This window comes from Silurus meridionalis, chromosome 22 (genome assembly GCF_014805685.1).
Source record: "Silurus meridionalis isolate SWU-2019-XX chromosome 22, ASM1480568v1, whole genome shotgun sequence".
NCBI lineage: Eukaryota > Metazoa > Chordata > Actinopteri > Siluriformes > Siluridae > Silurus > Silurus meridionalis.
Window position 1 is genome coordinate 13,939,886 of NC_060905.1, and position 19,424 is coordinate 13,959,309.

Genomic DNA, 19,424 nt, shown 5'->3' on the forward strand with positions numbered 1-19,424 from the left:
GGACATATCTTTTTAAATGATTACAGGTAATGAGCAACAGGTAATGAGAGGAAATTCTGCTAGCTCATTATCTAAGATTATTCTAAAAAATATTTAATAGTTAATATTGCTCTCTAAAGATTTGGCTGGATTACTTAGCTTGTGTTTGAATGCAGCAACAGTGCAGCTTGGCACATATGTAATGCATCTTTATTTTAATCATTCATGTCTTTATTTGTTGTGTTTGTGTGCAATTTTGGTATAAAATTTACAAGCTGCAATTTCTTAAACAAAACTGTGATGTTTGTTATTTAGGTGTGTTTGGTTCTCTTGACCTCTATGGCATGCCACATAGAGTTTATCGCACTAAACTTGCCAGCACTGCTTGGGGCGGCTCCAGCTCTCTCTCACTTCAGGAGCCTGTGGACTGGCAGGTAAGGATACTTTCATATGCAAGAAAAAATAAGTGCATTATACATAATCTGCAAATTTCTGTGATCATTTTACCTACTACATATTGTGCATAAATGTGCACTTTGTAGTTTCTGGGTCAAAAAAAAAGTAAATGCAAAAAATAGTTTTTTTTACCTTTAATTCATCCCAAGAAGTTTTGGCATATGGCATGCAACAAAACAAGTCTAAAATCCAAACGTTAGAAAAAATGTTTATTGATGTCCTACCACAAATTGGAGCTACTGTTAATACTCATATATTGATTATTGTCTGGCATATCCCAAAGTGTTTTAAAGATTTTATGCCAAAGCAATTTGCCAGTTCATATTTTCATGCAAATAAATGCCCTTTCACTTAAGACTTTACCATATCATTTATTATACACCTTACAACACATTTATTATCAGTCTTCAGATTTTGTAGAATAATTTATATATATATATATATATATATATATATATATATATATATATATATATATATATATATATAAATATATATAATTTATGTATTTTTTGTAAATGCTGTTATATCACTTTACTTTTAGATTTTTTCCTGACTAATGTAAACTTGTATGAATCATTTTCCTTATGATGGCCATAATTAGGAATCATTTTGGCCCTTGTTTAATTTTTAACAAAAACTGGCAAAAGTGAAAAAAACATAAGTGGAGGAATATCTGTATCGGTTGCTCTCTGTGTATTTGTTACCAGGCAGGAGATGAGATTGTGTTGTCGACCACCAGTTATGATCCATGGCAGACAGAGACTCGTACTATATCAGCAGTCTCCAACAATGGCCTTACACTAACCTTGGATCAGCCGCTCACATACACACACATCGGTTAGTCCAGTACAGTTTACAATAAAACCTGCATTGATGATTAGTTTAAAGATAAAACGTTGTTTACAATAAAACAAAGATGTCTATTCAAAGCAACCGAATTACTTGTTCAACTGATGCAGCGGAGAACTACACAGCACCAGGAACATCCAAGACCTACAGGCTAGCTGGTGATGTGGGTCTGCTAAGCAGGAACATTAAGATCATTGGGGGAGATTATCCAGAACTTTTCAGTGAGTCATTCGGAGCCAGAGTGTTAGTTGGATCCTTCTCTGCTGGAGGAATTGACTACAGAGGTATAAGGCTTGAATACCCCACCCAAAACATGAAATACTTGGCTCAAAAGAAATTGAGAAAACTCTCAGAAAATATATAAAATGGCTTGTTTTATACACATATTAACACTAATCTAAAGAGATTTTATTTCTATTACTGTATAATTTATCTAGGAAAGGCCCAGATTAGGGACGTGGAGTTTTACCACACTGGACAGGAGGGATGGACAGACAGCACCGATCCTCGATACTCTGTGGCTTTCCTTAACTTGGGAATGGTGAGAAGCAAGAGTCGTCCTTCCCTGATTCTGTTCTGATTAAATGATTTTTATAGAATGTCTTCTATTGCATAATGAAAATAGAGTTGATATAGAAATAGAATTCAGGGATTCGGTTTTAAAACATTGTTAAATCTTTTGGAGATAAAAAAAAAATGTCTCGTAGATATGGTGAAGCTTTATCATAATGGGATTTTTTTTACATTTATGGGAGAAGTCTGCACTGTCAGCCCTTTAGAACTGTTAGTAGGTTTTCAGCTGCAGAAAAGTTTGTTTGTTTGTTTTGTTTTATTTAGAAAATAAAAAAGAGCAGATGTTATATTGTCTACAGCTGATGTAACATGTCTATCAGGAACCAGGAGCCCCTGGAACAGTTCCAAGAAGTAGAGAGAGAATTGTGGGCCCTATCCTTAAATATAAATTTATTTTTTCTTTTGATAGCATACACAACCATACTTCATTGTCTTGAGTAAACACCACCACTATTACAAAAACAAATCATACAAATCAATATTCCTTCCTATTTTTAATCATTCATTACATTTCAGGAACATATATATTAATTTAATAAAGTATAAATATTTCCAAAGTGGTGATTTGGGGCCTTTGTAGCATCCAGGCCCATTTACCTGGTAAACCCCCTTGTAACAGCACCCCGGTAGTAACTCATTTGTTTTGCAGATGTTCCACAACCTAGAAGTAGAGAGTCTGATGTGGCATAATCACTGGTGCTGTGATACAAAAACAATAACTCTTCTGACACCACATCATACATTACTTTCCTAATGTTATTTTGTTGTTGTTTCCTTACATCTCATATTTTCACAGGTGAGTCAGAATGAGTCTTATGTTAAAGGATGTGCGTTTCACCATGGCTTTGCTCCTGCTATCGGGATCTTTGGAACAGACGGAATGACTGTTGATGACAATATCATTCATCACACTGTAGGAGAAGGTATCACACCTCAATCACTATTATATAGACAAGGTTTTAGAGTCTTTCTGCATTTAGTAGAAAATTAAACGAAACTTGGGAATGTTACTGTAAATGTAACAAAGCTTGCTAAGATTAGTCATTTTTTCTCCTAAATTATATTGTTCAAGTTACATTTTTGTATCAGTTGTTAAGCTGAAAGTGTCCGATTGAGTATCAGAAGTTCAAACTTGCATGTTTCTCACAATTGCAACTTACTATTACAAGAGTAATACTATGAGGAAGCTAGAGGCAACATGGGCTTCTCTAAAGCTAATGCTTTAAGTACAGTGTAATTAAAATACCTGTGTTCTGATAGGAATCAGAGTGTGGGGCAATAAGGTCACGCTCCGGGGGAATCTGGTTACACTGACACTTTGGCCAGGGTCATACAATGGAAGACAAGAGCTTTTGAATTCCAACTGGCCGGCAGCTATTGAGGTGTTACACAATAACACACAGCATGTCTCTGAAACATCGTTATTACAGAAAAATAGTGGATTTATATCAAGTGTTGAACATTTTCTTTTTCTGATTCAAGGCTAACATGGGGGATAATGTAGTTCTTCAGGGGAACATTGTTGCTGGATATGAAAGAGTGGGATTTCGAATCAATGGAGAACCATGTCCAGGTAAAGACAGAGAAATTGCAGCATTCCCATAACAGTTGACAAAACAGTTGACAAGACAGTCTCAAGACTGTCTTAATTTAAGCACCTTATAGAACCATTTAAAAGAAACATACAGTATTAAATTTAAATATATTGAATATATGCAAATTTAATTCAAATTTGTATGAGGTTGTTTAAATATCTGTACATTTCTACACATTTCCAGATTTCTATATTGATAGATTGTTTAGTTTATTTCTAGCATTTCTTTTTAAAAAGAAGCTAAGGAAGTTCCAATATAATAAAATCATTTGAAACTTGTAATTATAAATGTGTCTAGAAATAGGTGTACAGGCCTTACAGTATACTTCTTATATACTAATCAATATATTATAAAACCTTTCAATTATACAAAGGTCTCTTCACTTGCCAATACATCACTATATGCAGGGAGGTATCATATATACATAAACTGATATATCCTATAGATAAATCACATAATGATCATATTTAAAATTGAATATGTTGTCTCATATACAGTGTATGTCATCCACTAGGCAGCAGAATGAAGTGATTACATTTGATTTGTTTCGTCACTATAGGATCTTTGAATCCAGTGGATCAGTGGCAGCAGAACGAGGTTCACGGCGGTCTGTTCGGAGTCTACATGAATAAAGATGGACTGTCTGACTGTTCTCAAATCCAAGGATTTACCATTTGGAGAAGTTTTGATTATGGAATTTATTTCCAGGTATAACTTCTATCAGTCAATCATATCAATTATACAGCTCACATAATAAGAATCTATGTATATTTTTTTCTCAATTCTGTTTACAGTAATTACAATGTAATACATACAGTACATTATTTTTATTAAGCAGGGCTGTCATGTCATAGTGATCTCCATGTACATAAAGCTCACACGTGCATTAAATCTAGTTTCCACTACTCATCCCTCTCGTCTGCTCTCGTTAAGGTGTACATGAGTATCATAGTTTCCAATGTGACCCTTGTTGACAATGGAATGGGGATCATGCCATTAATCTATGAGCCTCCATCAGTCACTCATGAATACTCCAATAAATCTGTCATCATCCAGGTAAGAACCGAACATATTGCATTGACATATTTAATATCATGTTCAAATAAATTTTCAATCAGCTGTATTTATAAATGTGTCACAATCATATTTTTTTAGGATTCCTTAATTGTTGGCAGTAGCCCCAACTTCAACTGCACTGACACACTGTCTGTAAATGACACCAATATTGCTCTGAGTGGAGGGCAGAGGGCACCCCGGCCTCTTAATGGTACTGTCTGACAACAAATTATAATATGTATAAAACAATTATCTGCATCTTTAATATTCTGTATTTGGTAAATGGTTAGGGCACTGGGCACTAAGATGCAATGACTGTGCCCCTGTACAAGCCTTTCAACTCTGCATACTCCATAAGATGTAACCAAAGATGCCTACATACAAGAGCTTCAAAAATAGATCTATTCAGAAATGTGATCCCGTGGGATGTAACAGAGGCCTTTTGAGTGGGAGGTTATTACATTTAGGCATTGTGGAAACATGTTGCATAAAGGTTATACAGACATGCACATTAATTAATGTCAATATTATTTTATATAAACAAAAACTTACAATAAACATGTTCCTATCAGACATACAGTTCCAAATGCTTGCAAACATTTTGTCTTTTATGGTTTTTGAGAGACACCTGCATGTTTATTTTGCAAAAAAAAACCTAGATCATGTTGTTACAGATGTTACATTAAATAAAATAGTCCCTTAGCATTAATAACAGCTTTACACATGCTTGGCATGTCTTGACACATAGACAGTTAGTTTCTCCAAACATTTAGCTGTAATACTTTTTACACAGCTTAGACATATGCTTCAGGTCATTGTCTTCTTGTATGGGGAAGTTGTTTCCAATGAGCCACATCCAGATGGAATTGTATGGTGTTGAAGTATGGAATAGCAGCCATGTTGGTTCATTTTTCCTTTCAACCAGAATAAGTCTTCAACCTTCCCTGCTCCAAATAACCCCAAACCATTAAGCTTTCTTCTCTGTGTTTGACTGTGGATGTGAGGCAGTCTGCTAACATTTTCTCTAATGTTTTCTGTCATAAATAAGTAAAAAAATGTCACATTTAGTCTTTTCTGTCCACAGAACTCTTTTCCAATCATTCACTGTCCAATTCTCAATTCAAAAATGAGTTTTTGCTTTTATCCTAGTTTGTTGCATATAAACAGAAGAAACATGCATGTGTCTCAAAAACCAAAAAAAGAATGTGTTTTCAACCTTTTGACAGGTATATGAAATTTGCTTTTGAGAAGTAGAAAATTGGCATATTATCAGGTTGGGGCTCAAACCAGGGTCCGCCAAAGGGATGTGTGCAAACCCAACTGCAGAGACACTACCTGAAATGGAGAAAAACCCATTTTTTAATTTTATTTAAATGTACAAGGGGTCAACAAAAATTTGCTAAGAAAAATCCATAATCTAAATCTATAATAAATTCAAAAACAGGAGAAACCGATCTATACAGGACATCTCTGGCGACATCTGGTGGAAAAAAGCGGAAAACACAAGAAAATACATATAGAAATAAGAAATATTCATATAAGAAAATATATACATATATTATTGTGTTCATACTTAAACTAGATTAACTAACATAAAGTAGATTAACTATTACATCTGATAGTGTCTGTAGTTGACATCATATAAAACACATGAATTACATGCAGAATGATTTGGAAGATGATTTAACATTGTACATTTTGTATCTGGCAGGTGGAAGGTCTGGAATATGTTGGCCAACATTTGAATCTGCTCACAATCATGCTCCAATGAAACCTCACGATTTACTCATGAGCTACAACACCATTAGTGGATTCATGAGTGTCAAAAGTAACACGAATCATTTATATATTTATCATTTCAAAGTGGTACGTAAAAGTGGCTTTTGTGTGGGGTTTGAACCTGCTCTCATTTCTTCCAGGAACTACATTTGTTGGGTTTAGGAATGTGTGCTCAAGTGAAACGAATTACATGTTTTTCACCAATCCGAACAATGAGGACCTGCAGCACCCGATCAGTGTTCAGTCAATCACTAAGAGTAACAGCACGGAGGAGGCTCAAGTGTTCGTTCATCATCCAGATCTGTCGTGAGTTGTGCTGCCCCCAGACATGCACTCATATTACATTTTCTCTTCCCGTCACCTTTTTTCCTTTTTTTTTTTTTAAATACCTGTCAGTATACTAATCAAATAGCTTTATGGCCAACCTAACCCTAAACTGTTTTTATGCCTTCACACACTTTATTAACAACCACACAAAATAAAAATAATCTGGACATGAATTTAGATGTAATGAACTCAAGCAATGGCTTTTATTATAAATTCACCCCAGTACAGTACACAGTGAACTAAAACAAAGTTCCTCCAGAACAAAGATATACAGGCCTATTCACAGGACATTACATGAAATGCATGTTTGCAAACAAAATCTAGTGCAACATCAAAAATTAACAACACTGTAAAAATACAGCGCGACAAGTACATGGGGTTAAATATATTGTGAGTAAAGAATTGACAATAGGACAAAAGAAATAATAACCTCTAAAAGGACAATGATCTGTTTTGTATATGTGGTAAATGATGCACTGCAGTGGCTGAGCTGCATTATTGGATGTTTTACTGCATGGCGTAGGAGTGTTGTCAAAAAATGTTTTGTAATTTATATGTTTTTCATATACAATATATACAGGGAGTGCAGAATTATTAGGCAAGTTGTATTTTTGAGGATTAATTTTATTTGAGGATTTAATTTGAACAACAACCATGTTCTCAATGAACACAAAAAACTCATTAATATCAAAGCTGAATATTTTTGGAAGTAGTTTTTAGTTTTAGCTATTTTAGGGGGATATCTGTGTGTGCAGGTGACTATTACTGTGCATAATTATTAGGCAACAACAAAAACAAATTCATACCCATTTCAATTATTTATTTTACCAGTGAAACCAATATAACATCTCAACATTCACAAATATACATTTCTGACATTCAAAACCAAACAAAAACAAATCAGTGACCAATATAGCCACCTTTCTTTGCAAGGACACTCAAAAGCCTGCCATCCATGGATTCTGTCAGTGTTTTGATCTGTTCACCATCAACATTGCGTGCAGCAGCAACCACAGCCTCCCAGACACTGTTCAGAGAGGTGTACTGTTTTCCCTCCTTGTAAATCGCACATTTGATGATGGACCACAGGTTCTCAATGGGGTTCAGATCAGGTGAACAAGGAGGCCATATCATTAGATTTTCTTCTTTTATACCCTTTCTTGCCAGCCACGCTGTGGAGTACTTGGACGTGTGTGATGGAGCATTGTCCTGCATGAAAATCATGTTTTTCTTGAAGGATGCAGACTTCTTCCTGTACCACTGCTTGAAGAAGGTGTCTTCCAGAAACTGGCAGTAGGACTGGGAGTTCAGCTTGACTCCATCCTCAACCCGAAAAGGCCCCACAAGCTCATCTTTGATGATACCAGCCCAAACCAGTACTCCACCTCCACCTTGCTGGCGTCTGAGTCGGACTGGAGCTCTCTGCCCTTTACCAATCCAGCCACGGGCCCATCCATCTGGCCCATCAAGACTCACTCTCATTTCATCAGTCCATAAAACCTTAGAAAAATCAGTCTTGAGATATTTCTTGGCCCAGTCTTGACGTTTCAGCTTGTGTGTCTTGTTCAGTGGTGGTCGACTTTCTGCCTTTCTTACCTTGGCCATGTCTCTGAGTATTGCACACCTTGTGCTTTTGGGCACTCAGTGATGTTGCAGCTCTGAAATATGGCCAAACTGGTGGCAAGTGGCATCTTGGCAGCTGCACGCTTGACTTTTCTCAGTTCACGGGCAGTTATTTTGCGCCTTGGTTTTCCACACGCTTCTTGCGACCCTGTCGACTATTTTGAATGAAACGCTTGATTGTTCGATGATCACGCTTCAGAAGCTTGGCTATTTTAAGACTGCTGCATCCCTCTGCAATATATCTCACTATTTTTGACTTTTCTGAGCCTGTCAAGTCCTTCTTTTGACCCATTTTGCCAAAGGAAAGGAAGTTGCCTAATAATTATGCACACCTGATATAGGGTGTTGATGTCATTAGACCACACCCCTTCTCATTACAGAGATGCACATCACCTAATATGCTTAATTGGTAGTAGGCTTTCCAGCCTATACAGCTTGGAGTAAGACAACATGCATAACGAGGATGATGTGGTCAAAATACTCATTTGCCTAATAATTCTGCACTCCCTGTATAATATACAATATACATACACAATATATGTAAAAGCATATACAAACTAATTTGCTGTAAAAACTACTAATTTTAACCTATAATAAATATACAGATATAGTTTTTTCCCCTCAGGCTGCCACACCTCCAGTATTAACTTAAACTGTTTTCCCACTAGTTGTAAAACCACAGCCATTTCAAGCTGAATATGATTTATCATGAGTTCTCCTGTTGTTTTTCTAATCTGCAATTTTGATTAATTAATTGCAGCAAAGTGAACCCATCTGACTGTGTGGATATGGACTGTGATGCTAAGAAGAAAAGCATGATAAAGGACCTGGATGGTAGTTTCCTAGGGGCAGTGGGGGCAGTCATTCCATTCTCTGAGTACGAGTGGGATGGGGATCCCCGACATGGCTTGGGAGACTATCGCATTCCCAAAGTCATGCTTACTTACCTTAATGGCAGCCGAATCCCTGTAGCTAATGTAGCCCCATACAAAGGTGAGTCTGATGAGTTAATTGTTTTATGTACGTGTTAATATTGAGTGCACGCCTATTACTTTCCTATTGCTGTAGCACACTTCAAGATCGACTTGTAAATTGATATAATGCATAGTGATGTTCATACAGGTGTGATCCGGGACTCAACCTGCACATTAATGAGAACCTGGCAGGCCTACAAGTGCTTTGGGATGAACTACAGGATGCTGGTGATAGAGAGTATGGATGCAGACTCTGAAACCAGACGCCTGTCCCCTGTAGCTGTCCTGGGAGATGGATATGTAGACCTGTTGAATGGTAAATATAAATAAGTTATAATAAACAGATCATGCGTTCAGGTGTACACAGATACAGATTAGGATCGGAGGCATCTTATTAGTTTGTTTCTAAGGAAGTTATCCAGAATAGGTTACATGACATAAGAATATAAGAATATAGGTATGCATTAGAATTGGGATACTGTGGGATATGAGATTGCAAATGTTTATGTGTAAGTTGGATCTCTTTCTTTACTTTGAATATTGTAAATGTGTACTACTATGTGATGCACTAAGGTTAAAGTAGATTGATGTTTAAAATTTAATTAAATTGTTAGGAAAATGTTGCAGATACAATCCAAAATAATGACTGTGTGTAGGATTGAAAGAGAAGAAAAGAATATAGGCCATGTCTGATTGAAATCTGATACAGTTATAGATACTCATATTCCCTGACAAATATTCTGATTATCTGATCTAGTAAATTTGATACAGATAGAGTCATTGCATTTCATCCTTGTTGTCTTTTTTCACATCACTATTACTAGTACTACTAATATTTAATACTATTTTGGGAGTCTGCTTCTTTTCATGCTGAGGAAGAGCACTACGGACGCAATATCTACTTTAGGAATGTTGATGGTGAAGTATAGAGAATGTCAGAAGCAGTTGCATTGTGTGTTTGTGGATCTAAAGAAAGTGTACGACAGGGTGGCAAGAGAGGAGTTGTGGTATTGTTGAACCCTGGGGTCAACAGTGCAAAGTAATGGAGAGTATGTTAGAAAAGTAAAGAAACATTTTGGAGACAAGGTGAAAAAGGCACGATTAAGATGGTTTGGACATGTGCAGTGGAGGGACATGGGGTATATCGGTAGGAGAATGGCAAGTCAAGTCTGTTTCTATATTGCTTTTCACAACAGACATTGTCTCAAAGCAGCTTTACAGAAATCAACAGTTAAGGTAAATGATGTGTATTTATCCCTGATGAGCAGCCCTGGTGACTGTGGCAAGGAAAACTCCTTCAGATGTTATGAGGAAGAAACCTTGAGAGGAACCAGACTCAAAAAGGGAACCCATCATTATTTGGGTGATTTTAAGACTGTGATTATAGTCTTTAAACAATAAAGAACACTGGAGAGTGAGAACTAACATTAGCACTAGAATGTAAGATTATGAGTGATGTACTTTTCTCTCTTATAAAGTCATTTGAGTTTATGGAACCTGGAGCTACTAAGCAACAAATAAAATAGCTCAACATTTGCGATCATCATAGATCCAACACCAGTAGAATGCTGAGGATGGAGCCGCCAGGAAGGAGGGGAAGTAGAAGGCCAAGGAGAAGGTTGATGGATGTGGTGAGGGAAGACATGTAGGTAGTTGGTTTGAAGGAGGCAGATGTAGAGGACAGAGTAGTATAGAGACGGATGATCCACTGTGGCAAACCCCTAAGAGGAGCAGCTGAAAAAAGATGATGATGATTTTGGTAGTTTAATACTTGTATTTATCATTAGGTGTTTTTAACAATATCATTATGTCCTGTTTCTTTGCACAGGCCCGCAGGACCACGGCTGGTGCGCCGGTTATACTTGTCAAAAGAGAGTGTCGCTCTTCCACAGCATTGTAGCCACCAACAAATCCTTTGACATCTATTTCACTGGTGTGTCCCCTCAAAAACTGAGGCTTATGATGCTCAATGCTAATCCCCAAGAGGTACAAGCTTAATTGTTTTAAGTTTCACAAACCTTTCATTAGGATATCATTTACTGGTCAATTGAAAGTTTGCATGTTTGGGCTTAGGAACTTTTTTTTTTTTTTCCAGACTGTGAAAGTGGCTGTATTTTACTCAAATCCTCAGCGTTTGGATGTCTACGTCAGTGATCAACTGGTTGCGCCAAACAATGCTCAGTGGAATACTGGCCACACTGACTACACCTTGCTTAAACCTACATTTCCTGGTATTGTTTAATCCAAAAGTCATAAATATTGTCAATTTGTAAAACTGGGTTTCATTTACGAAGCTAGATTTAAAAACATTTATTCACAAATTATTGTCAGAAAAAGACAGAAAATTAAGTAATTATTACATCATTACATTAGTTTGAAGCTGGTGCTCTGCAATGACCGAGCTGCATATTGGAAGATTTACTGTATGTTCTGTTCTGTAACATTTGATGAATTAGCAACATAATCACATCAACAAAAAATATTAACATTTGCATAAATATAATAGGAGGATTCCAGGATTTACATTGAATGTTACTAAAATGATTATCAAATGAGGCCCACTGAATGACAGCAGTTAGCTTGCTTGGATTCTATGTGCAGTTCCTTCCAGTATTCTAACACCATCCTCTTACTTCTCCACTCTCACTTCTGCAGGACAATATGTCCCTACACTTAGTGGCACGGCTGGCTCCAATTTCTTTGACCCTGACTACAAAATGATGCATGTCCTCCTGCAAGGCTCTACCCCTGTCCAGATCATCACATCTCCATTGCTCTTCATTTCCTTCAACCTCCCAGCCATGACAGAGGAGGAGTTTTTTGGGGACCAGCTGATCAACAACCTGGCTATTTTCTTGAAGATTCCTGCCTACAAGATTCGTATCACCAACATTGTGCGGGAGAACAGCGGGGCACAGAGGCGAAAACGTTCCACTGGATTAACGGTGGAGGTGGAGATCAAGGAACCTCCCACCAACCAGACGTCTGCGAATAGCACAAGTGGTGAGCAGACACTCAGCACCTGGCAGTAGTGGAGAAGACTTTTTAGAGTTTTTACTGTGAGCACAAAACATTCTACATTTCCATTTCCTGCAGATTCAGATCAGTTCACAATGTTGAAGGCTGCTGCTGACACACTTGCCCAAGCTGCTGTCTCTGGCAATCTCAGTCAGTCCATTGGTTTTAATGTCTCCTCAGTGGGTGTCATTGTTCCACCTCCACCAGCTAATGACCCAACTTGGAGCCAGGTAATAGGAATGAGCTATTTCTGTATTTTTATTTTAATGTAATGTTTTCATTGGCACCTAATTTAGCAAGAATTTATGTAATATTATATTTCAGGAAAATGAGCAGTGCAACCCAGCATTTGTTTTTCAAGAGCTTCTCCCACATGCATAACTTTCTGACATTGTAATTATTAAATAATATGGGGTGTTTGCAACAGATCTTGGTAGTTCACAGTTAAAATATTGGGCAGTTTTGTTTTTTGTTTTTTTAAGAAAAATTAGACTTATGAACAAACAGAACTTTAAAAAGTAAAAAGGCATCATTATAAGGGTTCATTTGTGGCTGCAGAGCCAAATTTTGGAGCTGAGGTCTACTGCAGCTCAGTCTTGCCCAGATTGTAGATCTTTGTGAGTTTCCCTATGAATAACCTCACTGACATATCTTCTTCTACTTTTGGCTGCTCCCATACTACTTTGTCCTTAACATCTCACTCCTTAAAACCAACTACCTGCATGTCTTCCTTCACCACATCCAATAAACCTTCTCCTTGGCCTTCCACTTTTCCTCCTTCCTGGCGGCTCCATCCTTAGCATTCTCCTACCAATATACCCCTTGCCCATCCTCCACACATGTCCAAACCATTTTAATCGTGCCTTTCCTTTCTCTCCAGCACATACCTCCACCTCTCCAGGTTCTTCTCAACCTGCTCCCTACCTTTGCCACAAATCACAATATCATCCGCAAATCATAGTCCATGGAGACTCCTGTCTGACCTCGTCTGTCAACCTGTCCATCACCACTGCAAACAGGAAAGGGCTCAGAGCTGATCCTTGATGCAGTCCCACCTCCACCTTTAACCAATCTGTCGTTCCTACTGCACACTTTACTGCTGTCACACATGTCCTCTTAACTGACACATCTAAAAAACAAATATTGTCTCGAGGGTAATGGAAGTCTTGTGTACAACATTAGTTTTATTACCAAATGATATAATGCAATGTTCAACCCAAATAGTTTCATTGTCAAATTATTTATATATTAGATTGGAGCATTTTAAGTAATCACCGCAATAGTGATTATGTGCAGCCAGTCACACTGATGCCGTCTCTCTGTGGGCAGGTGGCGAATCAGGAGGTGACACGTGAGACTCAGTCAGTGCAGATGGTGAGCAGTGTGTCCACTCTGATGGTGGTGGTGGAACCAGTGGCAGGGCTTAATCCTGGAACTCTCAGCATACAACCTGTCATCATGGCCTTGGACCAACAGGTAAGGCATTTAAAAACATGGTCTGAACAGATAAATAAATGAATGGATCTAGGATATCTAGATCCTATAAGGGGCAGTTTGTATTTATTCCAGTGTTCTCTTTTGCTAGGCAAATCACAACTGGTATGATGTATGATGCTTAAAAGTTCTTTCTTCTCACTACATGAATCCATTTCAGCTGCTGAAACAGAATGTTTGTATTGACTAAGGGGAGGGGGAGCTTATTTATGTATGTTTACATGGTAGTGCAGTTTGTTCCATTATAAAATATTGCATTCTACATCTTCAAATGAAAGCTGGTACATTTATATTCAAGTGTCACTGTGTACTGTACATGTAATATGTGTATTTATTTGTAATGTATATGTGTAATAAATAATCACTTATCAAGCACTTGATGTTAATCTTGAAACACTTTATAATTAGCTATGTAACCGTAAAAGCCCTGATTATGACAACATTATAATTCTATACACAGCATTATTTCTGACATCTTCTGATACTCAGGGTTTTTTTGTCTGCAGGGTAACTGTGTATCTGTTGGGGTAACATCGCTCACAATTACAGCTGTGCTTAAAGATGCATTTGGAAACCTAGAAGATGGCTTGTTTGGAACTACAACCATCCCCTTCCAAAGCTGCTTTGCCAATTACACTGACCTGGCCATCAATACCACTGGTGGGTAGCTTGGAATTTATCATTTTTTTGTTAAAAGTGCAAGCTTTGTGTTTGCTATTTATAACCATTTGTTTAATATGACTGTAATCATTTTAAAGCAATTCCACAATGTTTTTAATGTAGTCCTTGTACCATATTAAAAATATATACCATATATCGAACAGTATTTATAAAAATTCAGATGCAAATGTACTAATCTACAGTCTGTACTAATTTACACATTTACACATTACCACTTGTGCTATTCGCAGAAGTCTGGTTGGTGGGAGCAACAAAACATTGTGGAATTGCTTTAAAATGATTACAGTCATATTAAACAAATGGTTATAAATAGCAAACACAAAGCTTGCACTTTTATCATGTGTAAATTATACATTATTGTTTGTGTTTATTTTTCTCAAAACACTAAAGTACTTCTTTAATTAATATGGTTTTAACTACATACATACACTATAAGAAAAATGGTTTCTGGACACCTAACCATAAGTTTGTTATGTGCTTTTTAAACTTTATATTACATTTAGTCCCCAGTTTGCTGTTATAATAACCTCCATTATTCTGGGAAGATGTTCCACAAGATTTTTGAATGTGCTTGTGGAGATTTGTTCTCATTCAGCCACAAGAGTGTTAGGTAAGTCAAGTTCTGATGTAGGTGAGGTGAGGAGATGTGGGGTGCAGTTAGTGTTTCAATTCATCCCAAAGGTGTTCAGTAGGGTTCAGGTCAGAGCTCTAAAGCAGACCAGTCAAGATCTTTCACTCCAACCCATGTAAACCATATCTTCATGGAGCTGGCTTTGTGGCATTGTCATGCTGGAACAAGCTGGGTCTCTTTTTTCAAATGATGGAAAAATGTAATGTTACTGCATTGTATAAAATTTTATAAAAAAAGTGTTTTGGGTTTTTTTTTTCGCCACAGGGAAGAACATGACACTGGCTTTTACTCTGAACGAATGGACAGCGCAGTCCCGATCCTTCACTGTAAACTCACTCTCAAGTAAGTCTGTTTTCTTTAGTACTAGCATGATTGGCAGGACTCATTTCTCAACACATGCTGCAAATGTTCTTATAATCCAGTCTTGTCATATATCACCACTTCATCATCTGTGTCTACTTATTGTCCACCAGCCACAACCTTCACCACAACCTCCACTACACAATCCACCACAACGAAGACCACCACAATGCAAGATCCAAATGATGACCACAACAGCATCTTTGACTCCAGTCCTGGCTTCACAACGCACACTGTGTATATGATAATGCTACTCGGTGTACTGCATCTAATCTACACTGTGGTTTTGGAGAACAAATAAAGCAAATGTACCTAATTTTGTGATAAATAGCTTGATGACAATGGATGCGTAACAAAATCTGAATATATTTCTTTTCTTTTTATTCTTTTCATAAATACTTTTAAAGGTAAAAGTGTGTGTTGACATATTGCTACAAAAAAAATTTCAGCTCTGACATATTTACAGTTATTAACTGATTACATATAGTAAATATAAATATTCTGTTGTTTTCCCTGCATATTCTACACAACAAAGACATATAACAATAACATGTCTTCATGTGTATTTTTTTTCACATATATTACATGTAATATTATACATCTTATACACCTGACCATATGATTGGTATGTGCTTTTTGAACTTCTTGTTCCACGTTTAGTTCCCATTTGCCGTTATAATAAGCTCCACTGTCTTGGGAAGATGTTCCAATAAATGTTGTAGTGTGTTTTTGGAGAGTTGTGCTCATTCAGCCACAGGGGTGTTAGTAAAGTCAGGCACTGATGTAGAATGATGAGGCCTCGGTGCAGTCAGCATGCCAATTTATCTTAAAGGTGTTCATTAGTGTGGAGGTCAGAGCTCTGTAGCAGGCCACTCAAGATCTTCCACTCCAACCCAACCATGTAAACCATATATGTTCATGGAGCTTGCTTTGTGTACAGAGGCATTGCCATACCTAAACAGGTTTGGGTCTGCTAGATCAAGTGAAATTGTGCCTGTAACTGAATAGCGCATGCATAAAAGTACATCTGGAGTCTAATCAATGTGAACAAAATAACCAGTGGTGGACAAAGGACAAAGGATAACAAAGGATGCATGTAATTCGTTACTGTATTAAATAGTCTTTCCTATATCTGTACTGAAATATTTCTATTTGAGAAGATTTTAAATATTAAAGTCAAATATTACTTTATGCTAAACTGCATTTTGTCAAATCAGTTCTTTTTTATTAATGAGTGGATAAAAATGTAACTGGTCAAGCACACAGCAAAAAACCAACCAGGGTCGAGAACGCACTCTGCTTGGTGGTATTCACTCCTCACCAACATACAGTTCAGCATCAGTTCCACAGCAAACAGAACATTTTGAGAAAGATAAATGATGGAAGAAACTCACAACAACATGCCACAACACCAGTGGCCTTATTTGTGCTTTTTTGAGTATTTGTAAAAAGGTTTTGCGCTCATGATAACTTCAATAGATATCAATTAGTGTTTGACTCATTAATATCATTCTATTACAGTTTTTCTCAGCCGCTTTGGAGCATTTCTCGAATCATCCTTAAGATTTGCAAATCAGTAAGTGCATTCTCAAAACAATGTGAACAAACAGCACAATACATTGGATTTCTTACAAATGCCTGTTTTCTGCTCAAAATCCTTAGTACTTCTCTCAAAATTAAGTATTTGTGTCAATGAACATATCATTGCCATCAAAATAACAAGTCCTTTTATCATTGTCTACGAACAAGATAGTCAAAATGTTTAGTCATTTTTTCAATATGACATTGCTTTATTTTAGTTTTTTCTGATGTAAACTATGTTTTGGATTACAAGTATTGAAAATGCAAGGCTGAATTGGCAACTGTGAATTTCAACAGCACAAATTTATGATCGTAAGAGACTGGACAGGATTCACACTTTTTTTATTTTTCTTTACTAGTGGACTGACTAAAAAATTTCAATATAATGTAATTGTGATAGAAAATAAAAGACACAAATTAAAATTCCAAAAGGTAAACATAGCACTATACAGTGTAATCTGTCTCTACCCCCTGACGTCCCAGTCTGTCGGGCCACAGAATTTCATCCACATCACAACAGATAACATCCCTTGCAATACCATTGTGACTGACAACATGGCCCACAACAGTGGCTCTAATTTCATCTGAAATATATCTCTGTCTCTGGCCTCTTCTTCCTCTTCCTCTATTTTGCCTCCTTACCCTTCCAGCATGCATCCTTATTCTTGGCTCTCGAACATGTTCGTTTCCTAGTTCTTCATCCATTTTCAACAATTGTAAATCTGTGTTTTGCTCTGTCTGTATACACTTTAATTGAAGGTTCACAAGATTCACCTTTGACCTGTTTTAGAGAACTAGTTGATTATTGGTTGATCTGATGCTGTACACTCTCCTTCATTAGTGATATTCAAGATTCATCTGCACAATTCATCAAGTCACATTTACAAAAAAAGGTTTAATAGAAATTGTAGATAACAGATGATTACAACTGGTTGAACCATTTTGCATTCAATGACTTATGCAATGAACTGATGCCTAAATGTTTTGGGGTTAAAACCATTTAGGTGAAACTAGTATAATACATTTTGATCAACATGACATAAACAACTGATAATGTAGGAAACATCAGACAATTGTACACAATCAATTAAACGAGTGTACAAAAGCATTCGCAATTTGATCAAAGCAACAAGAAATGTTTATATGATGAGCACAAATGAGTAAATGATTTGGAGGTTGGACAAGTAGTTTTGAGAATTTTCTTTCTGATCTGAGAAATGCTCCAAAGCGACTGAGAAAACTGTAATAGATTGGTGTGCTAAGCGTAACATTAGAGTCTTTTCACATAAACTGAGTTGAGTCTTGATAATAGGACATTATAACCATAAAAATCATAGCATTTTAGATACTTTAGTTCATTTGAAGACTTTTGTACTTTCCACAACCGCAATTTTACTTTTACTGAAGAAATATTTTATCTAGTGTAGCTCTACTTTAACTTTACTTTTAAAGTACATGGTTTGTATACTTCAGCTACCACTGAAAATAACTAAACTCCATTTACATAAAGCAGCTAACAGTTTTTCTCAGCTGCTTTGAAGCATTCTCGAATCATTCTTAATATTTGCAAACCAGTAAGTGCATTCTCAAAACAATGTGAACAAACAGCACAATACATTGGATTTTTGCAAAAGTCTGTATTTATTTCCTAAAATCCAATGTAAATTAAAATCTCTCAAAAGTATTTGTGTCAATGAACATATCATTGCCATCAAAATAACAAGTCCTTTTATCATTGTTTACGAACAAGATAGTCAAAATGTTTAGTCATTTTTCAATATGACAATGCTTTATTTTAGTATTTCCTGATGTAAACTATGTTTTGGATTACAAGTATTGAAAATGCAAGGCTGAATTGGCAACTGTGAATTTCAACAGCACAAATTTATGATCGTAAGAGACTGGACAGGATTCACACTTTTACTGTACTCTACAAGTGTTTGTTTGTTTTTAGTTCTTCATCTATTTTCAGAATTTATAATTTTGTGTTTTGCTCTGTCTGTATACACTTTAATTGAAGGTTCACAAGATTCACCTTTGACCTGTTTTAGAGAACTAGTTGATTATTGGTTGATCTGATGCTGTACACTCTCCTTCATTAGTGATATTCAAGATTCATCTGCACAATTCATCAAGACACATTTACCAAAAAGTTTAATAGAACTGTGAAGAAGAAGAGCTTGACAAATTTTGACAACTGGTTCAACCATTTTGCACTCAATGACTTATGCAATGAAATGATGCCTAAATGTTTTGGGGTTAAAACCATTTAGGTGAAACTAGTATAATACATTTTGATCAACATGACATAAACAACTGATAATGTAGGAAACATCAGACAATTGTACACAATCAATTAAACGAGTGTACAAAAGCATTTACAATTTGATAAAAGCAACAAGAAATGTTTATATGATGAGCACAAGTGACTAAATGATGTGGAGT

General features: G+C 36.4%; 1 protein-coding gene across 1 annotated transcript in view; it reads left to right on the forward strand.

Moving 5' to 3' along the window:
• pkhd1l1.1 (PKHD1 like 1, tandem duplicate 1) overlaps positions 1-16,109 on the forward strand; it is a 52,852-nt gene extending 36,743 nt beyond the window's left edge. Inside the window, exons 56-77 of the mRNA XM_046835209.1 lie at positions 295-413; positions 1,146-1,275; positions 1,398-1,571; positions 1,725-1,828; positions 2,657-2,783; positions 3,121-3,242; positions 3,343-3,433; positions 4,015-4,163; positions 4,389-4,511; positions 4,611-4,722; positions 6,223-6,339; positions 6,431-6,596; positions 9,001-9,233; positions 9,363-9,530; positions 11,043-11,200; positions 11,310-11,445; positions 11,870-12,217; positions 12,311-12,462; positions 13,562-13,708; positions 14,233-14,386; positions 15,303-15,380; positions 15,512-16,109. Coding sequence (XP_046691165.1) covers positions 295-413; positions 1,146-1,275; positions 1,398-1,571; positions 1,725-1,828; positions 2,657-2,783; positions 3,121-3,242; positions 3,343-3,433; positions 4,015-4,163; positions 4,389-4,511; positions 4,611-4,722; positions 6,223-6,339; positions 6,431-6,596; positions 9,001-9,233; positions 9,363-9,530; positions 11,043-11,200; positions 11,310-11,445; positions 11,870-12,217; positions 12,311-12,462; positions 13,562-13,708; positions 14,233-14,386; positions 15,303-15,380; positions 15,512-15,699 — 3,296 coding nt within the window. The 3' untranslated portion in view covers positions 15,700-16,109. The remainder of the gene's footprint in view (positions 1-294; positions 414-1,145; positions 1,276-1,397; positions 1,572-1,724; positions 1,829-2,656; positions 2,784-3,120; positions 3,243-3,342; positions 3,434-4,014; positions 4,164-4,388; positions 4,512-4,610; positions 4,723-6,222; positions 6,340-6,430; positions 6,597-9,000; positions 9,234-9,362; positions 9,531-11,042; positions 11,201-11,309; positions 11,446-11,869; positions 12,218-12,310; positions 12,463-13,561; positions 13,709-14,232; positions 14,387-15,302; positions 15,381-15,511) is intronic.
• Positions 16,110-19,424: the final 3,315 nt, after the last annotated feature.